The 17071-nt window shown below is 42.1% G+C and overlaps 1 protein-coding gene across 1 annotated transcript; it reads right to left on the reverse strand.

Annotated features, from left to right (window-relative positions):
- Positions 1-1253: 1253 nt before the first annotated feature.
- LOC116314942 (sulfotransferase 2B1-like) lies at positions 1254-16590 on the reverse strand. Its single transcript, XM_031733094.2, has 6 exons — positions 16254-16590; positions 14924-15132; positions 14708-14834; positions 14494-14588; positions 2606-2786; positions 1254-2109 (listed from the first exon to the last, which is right to left on the reverse strand). The coding sequence occupies exons 1-6, from the start codon at positions 16375-16377 to the stop codon at positions 1994-1996; spliced, it is 852 nt and encodes a 283-aa protein (XP_031588954.2). The 5' UTR covers positions 16378-16590; the 3' UTR covers positions 1254-1993.
- Positions 16591-17071: the final 481 nt, after the last annotated feature.

Consider the following 17071-nt stretch of genomic DNA (forward strand, 5'->3'; position numbering starts at 1 on the left):
CTCTCAAGTTCCCTGGCTGTGTGTGACTTTCAACTTACAAATTTTGACCAAATTTTTCTTCCTTTCAGCTGACTGGTCAATGTCAGGTCAATCACAAATGTAACAATCCAATCAGAGAACAGATGGGTTGGGCTGTCGAAGGGGTGCTTTGCTGAGCTGCAGGTCCAGCTAAATCAGAGCAAAGGATCCAAAATTTGTTGCGCTGGCCGCTGCACACTGTTGTTTTTTTGGGGCAGCTCTACATGTCCCAGATGCGCCTGCTCCTTGTTGTTTCAAAATGTGTATATCTGACTTTATATCCTCTACAAGAGTTTGTGTTTTATTTAGTGCTGTCAGCGTTAATCTCGTTAAAATGACGTTAACGCCATAACCGCATTAATGCAGCAAATCTATGTTAGCGAGTTACCGTGGATCGCCCTGTGCGTGGGGCTGGATAGTGTCAACACGTTAATGAGCTAACCGCGCTAACACGACTTTGGTAAGCTACAAAGCCGCACTGCTTGATGGATTGTCGGAGCATTATGGCTACTGTAGTCAGGAGCCTCGCGGAGTAAAACGTACTGTGCTTCAACTTAATATTATCGACATTGTGTGTATAAGGACCACAAATGGCACCTGTTAAGATCTGTACGTTAACGAGCTAACCGTGCTAATGCGTTGACACCATGCAGCCCCACACACGGATGATCCGCGCTAACTCGCTAATGGAGATTTGCCACGTTAATGTGGTTATGACGTTAACGTCATTTTAACGAGATTAACGCTGACAGCACTAGTTTTATTACCTTCAAATGTTCAATAAAAACATGTATCGCTCATTCATAACGAAGAAAGCTTTGTAACTATCCCGACTAGTGAAGAGTGTGTAATTTCCACAACACTGCTTTCCCACTGAGGTCCGCAGAGCCATTGGAAAGACTCTGGAGGTCCCTGTATAAGCACGTAAACCTGTGCCAAAAATTCAGCGAACTCTGACAATACAAAACGTTTTCCTTTGTGGTGATGAAGGAAAACGCTGGCACGTGAAAGCACCTTTACCCTTCCAGGACCTGCAGCTCAGTAAAGCACGAGCTGCCACCAGTCCCCTCTGAGGCCTTCTCTAAACCATAGTCTCACTTCCTGATCATGCCATTTAGCATTGTGTTCTAGAAGTGCTGAGACAGTATTTCTAGAACACAATGCTAAATGGACAGTTGAGAGACAGTTGTCCCATCCAGTAAATTTAAAAATTGGCACATCTAGACATGGTGTGCATTGTCTACTAAAAGAAACCTGAAGAAACTGGACAAGTGGAAGACAAATGAAGAAGTGTCCAGCATAAAAAAAATATTACAGTACATGAACAGTCCTTAAGAATTAGGAAAGAAATCCAGAAAAGACCTGACACAGTACCTCAAAGATGGATCGGATCCTTCAGTTGATCCATCTACTGTTCACTGAAGTCTCGTCAGAAATGATCTAAGTGGAAGGGTGGCTGTCAAGATGCCATTCTTAAGGAAGGTGAACAGAGAGAAATGGCTGAGGTATGCCAAATTCTACAAGAACTGGACTGAAGATCAGTGGCAACAGGTCTCTTAGAGTGATGGATCCAAATTTAAAAAGTCTAGTTCAAATTGTCAACAATATGTATGGAGGAGATCCGGAGAAAGGTACAAAGGTGATCCACTTTCTAATACCACCTGGAAAACGTCTGATTGGCTTAATCTTTTAGGATAACACTGAATTTACAAGAAAACCTTGCCAAGACAATTGAGGCTACGTTGAGGAATAAAATTGATTTGACAAATTACTGACTTTCAAGTTTGTTAGAAGACAAACTTTGTTTTCTCCTTATGTACTGTATTTCCACGTGTTTGCATGCTTCAGTAAATCGGTGTACCCATTTGTCATTTTCCTTCCAAATATATAAGAAAATAAAAGATTACTCGCGATATAGGTCTCGATTTTGTCTTTACCACTCCTGATCTCTCCGTCTCACTATTTCAGATGGTGGTCAATCCAAGCTCCATGGCAGAGGGAAGCTCTCACCTTCCAGCTCTTTGGAAATCACAGAGGTGAATCGGGCCAGTTGCTCTGAGCTGAAGTGTGTTTTCCAGTCTCCAGCAATACCTGACAACAAAAACACGCCAAGCATGCAAAGAGTCACATAAACATAAAAACACCTGATGAGAACAGAAATTGACCATGGAAGAAACTCTGAAAAGACATCTCGGCCTTTCTGTCCTGGCCTTTCTGTCCTGGTCGTTGTGTCCTTTACCCTACCGCCCACTTTACCCTACCGCCTACTGGTGTTGGCCAGAGGGGCCGATGGCACGATATGGCAGCCTCGCCTCTGTCAGTCTGCCCCAGGGCAGCTGTGGCTACAACCGTAGCTTGCCTCCACCAGTGTATGAATGTGAGCGTGAATGAATAATGGCATTGTAAAGCGCTTTGGGTGCCTTGAAAAGCGCTATTTAAATCCAATCCATTATCATTATTATTATTATTATTATTATTATTATTATTATCTTTGATAACAAACGCGTCCAAGTTGGTGTATTGTGTTCAGTCACAATAACTTTTCAACCCAGTCAGATGTGTCATAATGGGAGATATGGAAACTCACCTTTTCTTAGGAAAGGAGACTTGTCATGGTCCAAGTACACCTTGGGGATCAGACTGAAGTTGGACATGTTGTTGTTCTTCATGGTCTTGAAGGAACAATGCTCTGCTATCTTCTGAATTACTTCTTCAGTCAAATTACAGCCCAGGAAATCAGAAATACGCCTGAGAGCCGCAGGCAGGTCCTGCAAGAAACACGCTTGTTATATAATGTGAAACAGTTGGTGTTTTTCAAATTTGGCTTTTATTGAAAACTTATTCTAAAGTCTTTTCATGAGCAAACTGAAAAGTCAGGGGTTTGAATGGTTTAAGTCACAACTTCAAGTTTTTGGCAAGACATGAGTCTGGGTTTTGTTAGCGTCACAAACACTCCCTCCTCTCCTACATCAGCGTTGATGTGGCAGTGTTGTCTGAGTGCAACATATGCAGTATCATTCAGGAGAATACATTAGCAGGTACCTGCATTGTAACAACATGCGTAAATGGATGTGGCTTACTGAGGATGCTCAAAGTGACAAATGTGGAGGGTGTACTCGGGCCTTTAGGTGGAGCATCAAAATTTGAGGGAAATTGTGTCTCAAAACTAGGGGTGGGAATTTAAACATATGAAATAATTTTTTTTTTAAAATAACGCATTTAATCACACTTTGCATTTCAAGAAAGTGCATTGTTAGGACTGATCGGAGGCAAATTTCATTTCAAAAGACTACCCGACAGAAGCCTTGATAAAAGCGTGGTTTTGTGCAAACTGTGCAAAAAGGAGTTTCCATACTACCGAAGCACCTCAACCTTACAGTACCATCCAAATGCAAAACATGTTGCAGCAAGCACAGGAACTAGCACTGGCAGTGCCAACAAAAGATATCAGCAGTCCAAACTTGATGAAATGACTGGCCTCAGAACAAATTAGTAATTCAATATTGGACATACTTACCAACTCTTGCATAAAAGGATTGCTCTGGACTGTAGACTACTATCAGTGGTAGAAGATAGGGGGTTAGAAAATGTGCTACAGTTAGCATCAGGTGATTCAACTTTCAACTGCTGTGCCGAAAGACTATTTCAAGTAAAATTGAACAGCCTTATGGTACTGAAAGGCAAGCAAAATGAGATGCATTACAGACACCCCTGCTAATATGGAGGAACTACACCAGGAGCAAACAAGACTGGGGTAACAGAAAGAGCCACTCATACAGGATGTTTCCACCTGGTCAAATGATGATGTAAACCACGATGTTGAAGAGCAGCAGTAAGGCGACTCCTGTGCGGATGGCGAATTCAGTCGACTGCTTTTTTCGGATGCGAATTTGGCTCAGTGGTCCGTTGTAATTTTCCTGTAGGAGCTTAATTACTTTTGGTGGGATGTGCTCAGTCTCCAGCGTCATCCAAAGTGCTGCCCAATCGATGCAGTCGAATGCAGACGGAAAGTCAATAAAGACGATGACCGTCTGTTTCCGACATAAAATTCGCTCCTCACCTGGCAAATACTGAATATCTGGTCACAAGACCCGCGGTGAGGTCTGAAGCCGGCTTGCTCTTCACAGCTCGTTTGTTCACGATGTTTCTGCAGGCATGATTGAATTACTTTCATGAAGACTTTTCCACTGATCGAGAGCAGACTGATGCCGCATTAGTTTTGGCATTCTCGGTTGTCGCCTTTCTTGAAGATTGGGATAATGATGGCCTTCTTTCATGTTCTTAGAATCGTCTCCGTGCGCCACATTTTTTTGCAGAAGAAGGTGGACTTGTTGGAGAAGAACATCACCGCCAGTCTTGATCGATTCCACGGTAATTGCATCCACACCAAGCGCTTTTCCATTTTTCAAAGTCCGGATGGCTGTCTTCACCTTTGCCAGGGTCGACTCATCATCGGACCATTGGGGCCTCTGGTGCTACGATGGGTGGCGGCTCTGCTGGTGGTCCTTGTGGCTCCTTCCAGCACTGTAACTGCTCAGTTGATGATCGTACAAAGGTGCCATCAGCCTTTCAGATGTTGTCGTTTGTTGATTTGGTTTTTCTACTCAGGCATCGGAGCATTCGATAAATCGTGTGGCACTCATGCTTTGAGGCCACTTCCTCCAAGTCAGCCACTACTTGGTTCCAGTAAGCCTCGTGTTCTTCCTTCATTCGGTGTCGGATGTCCTTGTTGAGCTGACAATATCGTTTAAATGTGAATGTGAAACTGCAGAACAGATTTTCTCCACTATCAAAGGACCCTGGATCTATATCGGACAACCATCCACCTAAAAGTAGCGAAGTAAGGTCTGAAAATCTGTTGAAAAGTAAAAGGCCACAGGGAAAGCTAAAGGCTAGGCCTGAAACTCTGATTTTGGGTGACTCTGCCGTAAAGGATGTACAAAGGATGTGCGGTAAGAACACTAAAGTCCTCTGCTTTCCTAAGGATATGGTTAACAACCTGAAGGAGAGAATTCTTCAGATTGCAGATGAATATCCAACTGTGACAAACATTGTTCTGCATACAGGGTCAAACGATGTGTCCAAACAACAGTCGGAGGTTCTGAAACGGACTTTACTGGATTATTAAATACTGTAAACTCTCTGAATGCAGCTGTATTCATCAGTGGACCTGTACCGCCCGTCAGAGGAGGAGACGAGAGATTCAGCAGATTGTTTGCACTGAATAAATGGCTTATATCAGCATGTACTGACCACTCAGTGCATTTTATCAACAACTTTAATATTTTTTGGGAACGCAGGCATCTGTTTAAAGCAAATGGATTTAATTTTAACAAGTCAGGGGTGAAACTGTTCACCTCCAACTTGTTTTATTCCATACGTCATCCATCTGTGCTTGGTGCCAAGGCTGAGATAAACGAGGAGTTATCTCATAAAGAGGAACAAACAGTACTGCAAGAACAGACAAAGCCCAGCAGAAACCTTGAGGAGGAGCTCCATCTGCCCCCACCCGGAAGAGCCTCAGAAAGGAGAGACATCAGAGGCAAGAAGAGGGGTCCCTATTTGCCTCCAACTCTCTCAACAACACCAACGACCAGGACCAGGGACCACGACCTCCCCAGTCCCCAAACCCCTGATAGGCCTTTCACCTCCTCCCTCCTTTCTCCCTCCTCCCACACCTGAAATTCACTGAGGAGATGATGGAGCGGGTCAATGCTGGGCTCAGATCTACCCCCGGCCCAATCCTTTTTGTCCCCATAAACCCCCACCAGAGCAGCCAAAGGTTCGCCATCGAGCCCCGCCTCAACAGAGCAATCGGTTACATTGCGCAGCCTCGCCCCTTAGTTCCTCCTTATCACCTTCATGCTCTGTCTCCGCAGTCTGATGTGTGATGTGGAGGGTCCAGGCTGTGAGGATTATGGCAGTGGTGACTTTTCCCAGGAGAAGCTGGGACCCTGTTTATTAGAAGGTTTTAAAATTTCTGTACTTTTAGGTGACAGAAGGAGACATGTGGCCTGGTCAAAACACAGAAAGCTGCACTTTAAAAGATCTTTAAATATAGTAAACATACCTTGTGTGCCACAGACTGCTCCCAAACACGAGGGGCAAATAATACCTCTAAAACACTTAAGTTGGCTTTATTAAACATTAGATCTTTAGCTGGGAAAACATTTTTAATTAATGATTTAATCACCGAGCACAGCCTTGATTTTATGTTTTTAACTGAAACTTGGTTGGACCAAAGTAACAGTGGAGCTGTTCTCATCGAGACAACCCTCCTAACTACAGTTTTATCAGTGAGGCCAGGGTAAGCAGGAGAGGAGGAGGGGTTGCTGTCTTATTTAATGAATCATTTCAATGTAAGCAGTTATCTCTTGGTAGTTTTCAGTCTTTTGAATATGTGGCTTTTACAGCTGAAGGCCCCATCCAAAGTTGTGTGCCTTAATGTTTATAGGCCTCCCAAATACTGCACAGACTTTTTAATGACCTCAGTGAACTGCTGTCTGTGATCTGTGTTGATTTCGACTGTGTAATTATTGTTGGGGATTTTAACATCCATGTGGACAACCCTCAGGACAAAGGGACAAAAGACCTGAGTAACACTCTGGGCAACTTTGGGCTGACTCAGCATGTAACAGAGGCCACACATAATAGAGGACACACTCTTGACCTACTGATCTCCAAGGGCCTGAGCATTTCAAAGGTTACTGTGTCTGATGTTGGCCTGTCTGATCATTACTGTGTTTCTTTGAAAGTAAAATCTCAGCCCACACAAATATATCAACAGCAGTGATCACAAAACGGTGTATAACTGAACACAGTAGTGAGATCTTTAACCAGGTCTTCCCATTAACACCTGACCTGTCCAGAGGTTCAGTCAATGAGCTCGTCACTAGCTTCAATGCTAAAATGTTAAATGTAATGGACACTATTGCTCCCATTAAGGTGAAGGCTATCTCTGGAAGGAAGAAGTCTCCATGGAGAAACTCCACACTGGTGAAAAATGAAAAAGAGAGTGTAGGAAAGCTGAGCGCAGATGGAGAAAAACAAACCTCCAGGTTCATTATGACATCTATAAAGAGAAACTTCACAATTATAATTTACAACTGAGGAGTGCAAGGAGGTCCTACTTCTCTGACATCATCACCAAAAACAGTCATAATGCTCGGGTCTTATTTTCTACAGTTGACAGGCTAACAAACCCTCCTGTGTCAGTGGCAGCTGAACTTCATTCGACCATGGCCTGCAATGACTTTGCCAAATTCTTCACAAAAAAAAATCCAAAAGATTAGACAAGCAATTAGTACATCAACAGCAGATCCAGGATATGTACTGTGTCCACCGAAAAACTGTTTAAATACCATGAACCAGTTTCACCCTATTAACAGCAAAGACCTGGAGGACATCTTAGGTCAACTGAACTCCTCCTCTTGCTGTTTGGATGTCCTGCCAACAAGTTTTTTCAAAAAGGTCTCAAAGACTTTGAGTCAGACCTGTTACAGATAGTAAACTTTTCTTTAATATCAGGTGTGTTTCCAGAACCACTAAAAACTGCTGTAATTAAACCTATACTGAAAAAGGACAATCTTGACAAGACACAAATGAATAACTACAGGCCGATCTCAAATCTCCCATTTTAAGTAAGATCATTGAAAAAGCAGTTTCTCAACAGCTCAATTACTTCTTAACACAGAATAACTGCTATGATGCCTTCCAGTCAGGTTTTAGACAGAACCACAGCACTGAAACCGCTCTGACCAAAGTGTTTAATGACATATGTCTGAATACAGACAGTGGAAAATGTCAGTCTTAGTTTTACTGGATCTCAGTGCAGCATTTGACACAGTTGACCACAACATATTACTCAAACGACTGGAGAACTGGGCAGGTCTTTCAGGAACTGTACTAAACTGGTTCAAAACATACTTAGAAAACAGGAAATACTTTGTATCAATAGGTAACTTCACATCTGAGCAGACAAGTATCACATGCGGAGTTCCCCAAGGTTCCATCCTGGGACCCCTTCTGTTTAACATTTACATGCTCCCACTGGCACAGATTATAAAGAACAACAAAATAAACTATCACAGCTATGCAGATGACACACAGATATATATATCACAATGTCAGCAGGAGACCGAGGCCCTGTACAGGCTCTTGGTAAATGCATTGAGGAAATTAATGACTGGCTGTGCCACAATTTTCTCCAGCTAAACAAAAACAAAACTGAAGTAATAGTCTTTGGTGCCAAAGAAAAACGATTACAGGTCACCAGAGAACTTCAATCTATACACCTAAAACCACAAACCAGGCGAGAAATTTGGGTGTAGTGATGGATGCAGACCTAAACTTAGAAAAACACATTAAGACAATAACAAAATCAGCTTACTATCACCTCAAGAATATTTCAAGGATAAAAGATCTGATGTCTCAACAGGACCGGGAAAAACTAGTCCATGCATTCATTTTCAGTAGGCTTGATTACTGTAACAGCATCTTTACAGGTCTACCTAAAAATCAGTCAGACAACTACAGCTCATTCAGAACTCTGCTGCTCGAGTCCTCACTAAGACCAAAAAAGTGGACCACATCAGTCCAGCTCTGAGGTCTTTGCACTGGCTGCCTGTCCGTCAGAGGATAGACTTTAAAGTTCTGATGCTAGTCTATAAAGCTCTGAATGGTTTAGGACCAAAATACATCAGTGACCTCCTGACCCAGTATGAACCTTCCAGATCTCTCAGGTCATCTGGATCCAGTCTTTATCAGTTCCCAGAGTCAGAACCAGACACGGAGAAGCTGCATTCAGCTTTTATGCTCCATATATCTGGAACAAACTCCCAGAAAGCCTCAGATCAGCTGAAACACTCAGTTTATTTAAATCCAGGTTGAAGACTCACCTGTTCTCTGCTGCTTTTGAATAAAGCACCAAATCCACACTTTTAAGCTTAAATTCCAAAACTTACATTTTAACTACTGATTTTATCTACTGTTTTGTTTGTGTTTGTTTGTTTGTTTGTTTGTTTGTTTGTCTTAATCAATTTTAAATCATGCTTTTTATCTATTTTGTTTTTAATGTCTCTGTAAAGCACTTTGAATCACCTCGTTGTTGAATTGTGCTATATAAATAAATTTGCCTTGCCTAAAGTCGACCAGCTTCACACATTTCGCTTCATCAACCATATTGAGACATTCGTCGGATATCTACGGCTGTGTTCGGCAGCATGTGGGCTGGCACAGGTCTTTGGCGCTTTCCATGATGACGTCCAAAACTTGTTGCTCTTTGACGTTGACATCTTCGGATGGCACCAGTGCAGCGAAACGGCTTTTGCCATGTGAGTTGATGTTTCTTTGGATGTTGAAATCGGGTGTTTCCGATGATGAAGTTGTTGGTGTTGGCGAAGGACAAGAGGCGCAAACCGTTGTTGTTCATTACACCATGTCCAAAACGACCCGACCCCATGCTCTCCCACCCAGCCCGATTGAATCCAACGTGTATTGTAGTTGGTTATAGAAATTGTTCTTGGCCGGGTCTGGATTTGTCTCGGTTGGTGCGTAGATGGTAATGAGGCGGGTTTTGATGCTACCGTTGATGGTGAGCACTACAAGGCGATTGGAAATTGGCTGGAATGAGAGAACACTCTTGACTGCGCGATGGGCAACCATGAAACCGACTCCTGCTTTTCGTTTTTCTCCACCCGAGTAGTAGAGTGCCATCTGGTCATCGGTGAGTGATGGTTCGACGACCGTCTGCCCTGATCCTGTGAGTCATAATTTGGATAAAGCTCTGATGTCGATTTTGCAGTTCAGTAGTTCTTCAGCAATGATTTCTTTTTGGTCGACGTTGTGACCAGTTCAAATTTGTATTTCCACTTTCGGTGTAATGATGTTTCGGTTTCTTCGGCCAGTAGCCCACTTCTCACCAGCATCCTTGTTCTCCAATACTGGCGCATCGGCTGCCCTGGATGCGGTAGCATTAAACTAAGAATTTAGGACATCTGACGGAGATGTGACAATAAACTGCCAATCGAGGAGCAAATTCAAAATCGTTGACTGTGATGGTTTGGCCGTGTGTGTCGAATGGACGCGAGCCGACTACCAAACTAACTCCCCTGGCGTAAACGACCTACCCAGTGGAGAATCCAACGAATGGCACGGAAGAGAACATGGCTAAAACAGGTCGAAGATGACATCAGAAATCATAGAATAAATCTTGACGAGGCCAGGACAATCGCCAACAATCGTCATGCATGGAAACGAGTTGCGAAGGAAATTCGACAAACACCGGCACCTACAGCAGCATATGGGCTTAGGAGTCAATCCGGAGAGAGAAGAGACACGGTGGATATGGTTTTTCGTCTACTAAAGAATCAAAAGGCTGTTTTTGCTGCTTTAGACAAACAAAAGCACAAGCTAGTCATTTTAACTCCATCAGAGCTGGTAAAACTCCAAAATCTGGCAACTGTCCTTGAGCCATGCAGGCAAATAAAACTATTTTTCAACTTAATGTTACTGTTTCTTCAAGAAGCTCTATAGTTGACAGTTATTGTGTAGACTAATAATTACTTTCTTGAACTGTCTACTACAGGTTTGTGAGTGAGCTTCTTGGAGGTGAGCCATATAGAATAGAATAGAATAGAATAGAATAGAATAGAATAATCCTTTAATTGTCCCACAAGGGGAAATTTGGTTGTAACAGCAGCCAAAAAGACACATATACAAACAATAAGTACACAGGACACAGAACAGAAACATACACAATTTTTCTTACATATTTACATTATATGTCTTATATTCCGTGGTTTTACTTGCTTTCTGCCACCTGTGTCACACCATGGAGGTCTCCAATGATGACTCAAACTACATGGTGAAATTTAAGACTGCCTTTACAAAGGACCTATCCCAGCGTGTAGCTACACTCAACCATCAGTGGCTCAAGATAGCTACTGTGCTTGACCCACGCTTTAAGGATTTAAAGTGTCTTGCAAGGGGAGAGTAAGAAGAGGTTTGGACCAGCCTTGAGGCCCTGCTACAGGAACAGTGTAAAGATGCCACCACAAAGGAGGCAGCAAAGACTAATAGCCTCCTCTTCTCTTCTTTGTCTTCAGACTCTGATTGAGATGAGGAAGCCCTGTGCAACAGGGCTCTGAGTTTTTACAGAGCAGAATCCACCATCAGTGAGACAGACTCCCTGCTGCAGTGGTGGTCCAGTCGAGCAGAGACCCACCCACAGCTGTCTGTCCTGGCCTGGAAGTGATGATGATGATGATTATGCCTTTAACTGTCACTTGCAATGTTTCATGTACATGTTCTAACCCAGGGCTCGCAAAATTTCAAAATCCCTGGTAGCCCTTCGGGCAGGGACTCTTCAGTTTGTGGTAGCCCAAAATAAATTTAAGTAGCCCGAATAAAAAAAAAGAGCAATTTTTTGATTGATGTTTTGTTTCCTGTTTTGTTTCCGTTACAATATTATACTTTAATGTATAATATTGTAACGGAAACAAAACATTAATCAAAATATTGTTGAAACACAAATTAAACATTGTATAAAAATTACAATCATCAACTCAAATACTTGGTTCTAATTAAACAGAAATTTCTATGAACTTGTAAGAACTGTGTAGAACATGAATCAGTCTGTGACAGGTCCTGAATTTGAAATTTCCACTGAAGTCACAGGTAAGAGATAAGTGAAACCAAGATCTAGGACATTTTTTTTGAAGTTTACAAAGACTGCTACATTTTGCCAGTGGTAGTTCACTCTTTGCAACATAGTACGCTATTCTAAACAGATTTTTTCAGGTTTATTTTTAGTATGTTCTTTGCAATTGGTGTTTGTTCTGGGAAAGATATTACAAACTGAGCAATATTGCATTTCTCATGGGTTCTAATGGGGTCTTTCTTAAAATTACTGGTCCCAGTAACAAAGGCGCTTGTCGACTCAGAAATCGAGGGAAAACCAACAACACACCCGGCAGAACATTATGTTATTTACAGGGTGCACATAAGTGGTCTGCAGGTGCGCATTTGCTGTCAAAATAAAAGACGCGCACCAGATAAGAAGTTGCAAACGTTATGCGCCCATATAAAAGGCACTGTTTTTGTCCGCTAGAGTGGGATTTTCACGGCATATTCTGCACCACATCTCTGTGCGTTCATCATTTGTTTGAAGCCAGCTCACCTCCTGCAACCACTTTTTCGAGAATCTGGCGCTTCTTTTGCGGTTCAGACTCCTGACATTTCTCTGGAGGTGGAGGAACACCAAAGTAATTGCTTAAAGGAGCTTCTTCGACATCTTTAAGAGTTCTAAACAAATGTCTGTCCTCCTCCAGAAAATCTGGAGGTGCGCGTTGCAACTTCTTATCTGGTGCTTGCGTTTTTTATTTTGACAGCGAATGCGCACTCGCGGACCACTTATGTGCACCCCTGGTTATTTAGCTCGTCATATTCCAGCCACAGAAATTCTTTTGTCCATGAAACCATAAAGCTGCACTTTCTTTTTCCCTCAGTCTGATTTGTCATAACTTTTCCGTTTTTGTGGTCGGCTTTTCTTTGGCTGTCACTTCTTCACCCTGACTTGTCTTATTTGGCTCAGCAGAGCTAAAAAATATATCCTGCTGCTTTTACACACGTACTTACATAACGGTCAGCGATTCTCTGCGCAATCAACCTCTCACATGTTTAAGCTTGCTGTGGGAGATTTCACTTGTCACGTTTGAATAGTAAGCTAACGATTGATAAGACGATGTCAGAGGAATTGGTGCGCAATTAATCGTCACTCACCAATCAGTGCTGCCGCTCACTATACACAGTTCGCGCGATCGCAAAGTGAAAGCAAAAACAAGCGTTTAAATTCAAACGCGATTTCAATATGTCACATATTGACAGTGGCTCATCGATGCCAATGACATAATTACCCAGCTACATTTCGAAAGAATGCAAAAGCATTGACATATATTTTTCCTTCCTATGATAGCCCGACGGGCAGGGCTGAGATAGATTTTGGTAGCCCGACTGGAAAATTCGCTAGCCCCGGGACGTCGGGCTAGCGAATTTGCGAGCCCTGTTCTAACCATACATACACAGCAAAAACATCACATTGGGAAGAGAGGTCAGAGAGCGGTAGGATGGTAAGAAAAAACAATGAAATGCACAATACATGAGGGGAGAGGAGGAGAAAAGCAGACTGAGCTCCTGAGAGGAGAGCAGTTTGAGAACAGAAAAAAAAAACACCTCAGCACAAAGCACATGAATCTTCACACCTTACAACATAAAAACAGATAAAAGCACATGACTTGCGGGGGGCAAGTTCTTACTTGTAGCAAAAAAGTAGCAAAAAAGAGCTGCCTTGAGCTCTGAAAATGTGAACAGGCTACTTTGTCTAAGTAACTGATTAAAAGACACAGACTGTATGGCGTATGTAGGTATTGTGAGTCCAATGGGTTTGTTATTTCTTTGCACTAAAATAGTCGATGATCACACTGTTTTAGCGAAATTTGCTTGTGCGATTAAATGTGATTAATCAAGATTAATTCATTAATTACAAAGCCTCTAATTAATTAGATTAACTTTCTTTTAATCGAGTCCCACCCCTACTCAAAAGACAATATTAATAGAAGTAGGTAAGTAACAATTTTTAAAAACACAGCTGTCAGCTTGGTCGAGTAGCCATGGAAGCAGACATCCAACATAAGAACCAAAGAGTCTTTGATTGAATGGAACAGATGGGTTTAAATAACCTCACAGGATATTCCATTCTGCAGGTTACACTCAGGAATATAGATGATACAAAAGAAATTGCATTATAACACAGAAATATTTATAAAAATAAACTATTTACAAACATTTCCAACTTAGGCCACATTTAAAATAATAACCAACAATAACCTTATTATGAATATGAATGAATGAATAAATAAATAAATTCCCATACCCTATACTCATGCCTTACTCTCCTCCCAGAACCAATAAATTGTTTGCAGGTCCTGGGGCACAATCTTCCCCGATCATAAAATTGCAACCAGGAAGCATGTTATTTAACCAACAGATTTGTATATTGATATAGATCGCTTTCTTTACTTGTATATTGTAGGCGAATGCCGTAGTGACGAGGTGCAGGCTAAAGTTGAGCAAGACAACCGCACCCACAAATACACACACAGCTAACAACAGCTGCTCATGTAATTCAGCTGATGACCTGATAATGAATAAAAGTTTCAACAGTCCTCCAATTACTTTCTGTTTACTTCAATGCACAATATGACAATTGAAAATATGACAAGAGAAAGTGTGAGTTAAAATATTTATTCTGTGGAGGTAATGGCAGCTCTGTGTTACACCTGTCTCTCATAGTGTGCACGCACACACTGACAATGCAGTGCACTATGAGACACTGCGTCTGGTAGTTTAGTCAAAAAATAAAAATAAAATAATTAACACATGAAATCCTTTCAGTGAAAACATTGAAATTGTTTTTACCTGAACCATTTCTTCATATGTAATGTACATTATTCTGTCTCCCAGTTCACTGTTTCTCCAACTCTTCACGTGGTCTGTCCATTTTCCAAACATCACTGCAAATAAAGCAGACATTGGCTGACGAGTTAAACATCTAAGCACTCTTCTACTGTGATAGAACTTGCAAATATTGATTTTCTTGCATGTCTCCTCATGTGCAGATGTGATCTCTGACCTTTGCCCTCAAGAAATGTATCCATGAACTCATCAAACGTTCCTGGATCCTCAAGGAAGCCGGCCATCTGGTGGAAGTAGTATGAAGACACCATGATGTCCTTTGGGTTCCTCATGAGATAAATCACCTACAGCAGAAAGAGTGCAAAAACATAAGTGTGTGTAAAGTCTCTTACACAATCAGGAATGAATTGGGAATATCACACAGAGTCATTACCTTTGCTTTGGAGGTACAGAAGGAAGGGGGCATGAAGTTGTAGGGAAGATGTGAGACCAGTGCCCGTGGAGATGCCAACTTAGCCACCACCCGTGCCAGGTGTTTCTCTTCCAGCCATGGGACTCTCTCCCAGTTAGGAATGGTATGGATGGGGGTCAGATCCCCCCCATTCAGCACCAGTGGGAGGATCTCCTGCATCCAGATTGTACCTAAAGAAACAGCAATAAAATAATAAATGAGTATGAGCTACAGGTCTTCAAGTATAACTGCATAACGGGTTAACAGACACAGTAGTGGGAACTGGTGCTTAGTATCAGGAACGCTTGTGAAAATCAGTCTTAGTCACTGTAAGCACAGTTTGTAACTGCTCTCCAATTAAAGATCCTGCACATCATACACACGCATGACTGCCAGGTGCAGTGCTTTCCATCATCTCAACACACTCTTTTCACTTGTTGGTATATTTCATCTCTATCATTAACCACGCTAATCTGCTGCACATCCTTTCTACCTTGTCTTGACTAGCCAATTGTTACAAGAATCATTTTCTTTTCTTAGTGTGCAGCCTCACATACAACTCATTATAAACCATTTCCTTTCGTAAGCGCTCTCTTTGCTGTATGACAAGCTCCCAGTACTCAGGTCTTTCTTCACTTTGGATACCTTCCTGTAGTTCTTCTTTCCATAACAAGTCTACTTGTTGTTTTGAAACTATCCAGAGGATACATTCTGGGCAGTTTTCCCAGACATCTGTTAACCCTTCCTTTCCACCCAGAGCTATCCTACATCATCTCTGAACTCTGTGCAACATCCTTTGCTCTTCAACTTCAGCGACTCATCTGCCTAGCCACATTCTCACCTGCCACTACCTTGCGGTCTCCCATTTCCTTCAAACTGCACCTTTTATACACTTTTATACATCCCTCTATGTCCCTCCCTCTGCTTGAAGTACGTGTTCACCACAGCCATTTGCATCATTTTTCACAATATCATAACAGTTGACACACGGCTTTGGAGTGACGGGAAAAACTTTGTCTCTTGCATAACGCACAGTAAATAGGCTTACTTAACCACATATACAGGTTTATGCAGGCTGGCAATAGTGAGCATTCAGGTTGATCAGCAAACTGTTCAAGGACGGCGTGCAATTCACTCGCGAACCTCACTTTTATTCACCCTCACCCGCAGACTCTGCGTGCTCTGTCTGACACCACTTACACAGATAAATGCGCAGGTGCAGCGTCTATCATCAAATTCTACCGTCACAAAGGTTTAGTCAGCAGTTTTCTGTGAAGTAAAAGCCGCTTGAGTGTTTTACAGAAACTCTCACCTGACTTCGGGTATGTAACAGCCAGGACGTCGTCGTCTTCAAACTTGAATCCCTGAGCAAACTCCAAACTCTCATAAGAGTGAGTCTCCTTGGGCACAATCAGTCCGTGATAGCGCAGGTACATCTCCTCAGAAAGCGAGATTTTTCGAAGTATGCAGAGAAAGTGTCGCTGTCAGTAACCGTCGTACCTCCCCGCCACGTTCACGCAGGGTGGGAAATCACAGAGGGAAATCAAACAGTAAATATTTACTTTCCTCGTGCCCAGTGCTTGATTCTCTAAACATCTCCAAAGTTATTAATTATGTTACTTATGATCTCAGAATTACTATTCACACTAATAGCAATTAACTGTCCCACAATCATGTCGAATAAAGTAATAGCCAGTTTTTACAAGGTGACGTGAAGGCAGCACGTGATTTCCTGTCTGGCGCCTGATTTACAATTAAGTTTTGTTCAATACAGCAAAAAAAATATTAATATCAGGTCAATACAGGGGCGCTATCGCTGATATTAATACCGATACTGATACTTTTAACTTGTAAAGCTTATGTAGAGGAGAGAAGTGTGTTGTGAGTTATGAGATAAAACATCAGCAATTTGCAAACACATTTCAGTTACCACTAAATCACCCAGGTTTTACTTCCCCAAATACTTAGTTAACCCAACAAAACACGCCTTCCAGCTTTTCATTGATTTTGAATCTGGGTTTTTTTAGAGACCTGGAATGTAAATGTGTCTGCCTCCAAAGCACTTTAGGGCAGCTTAAAGTTATAGACATGACCGTCAAGACAAAAAGGTTCAGAGATTTTTCATAGTGC

The sequence above is a fragment of the Oreochromis aureus genome, linkage group 11 (assembly GCF_013358895.1).
Source record: "Oreochromis aureus strain Israel breed Guangdong linkage group 11, ZZ_aureus, whole genome shotgun sequence".
NCBI lineage: Eukaryota > Metazoa > Chordata > Actinopteri > Cichliformes > Cichlidae > Oreochromis > Oreochromis aureus.

Bases quoted from the DNA above. Each gene is read 5' to 3' on its own strand.
- LOC116314942 (XM_031733094.2), bottom strand. From the start codon at position 16,377: ATGTACCTGCGCTATCACGGACTGATTGTGCCCAAGGAGACTCACTCT. The intron at 2,787-14,493 runs GTAAAAACAATT...TGTTTCTTGCAG, and splicing joins CATATGAAGAAATGGTTCAG to GACCTGCCTGCGGCTCTCAG. The intron at 2,110-2,605 runs GTGAGTTTCCAT...TTTTGTTGTCAG, and splicing joins GTCTCCTTTCCTAAGAAAAG to GTATTGCTGGAGACTGGAAA.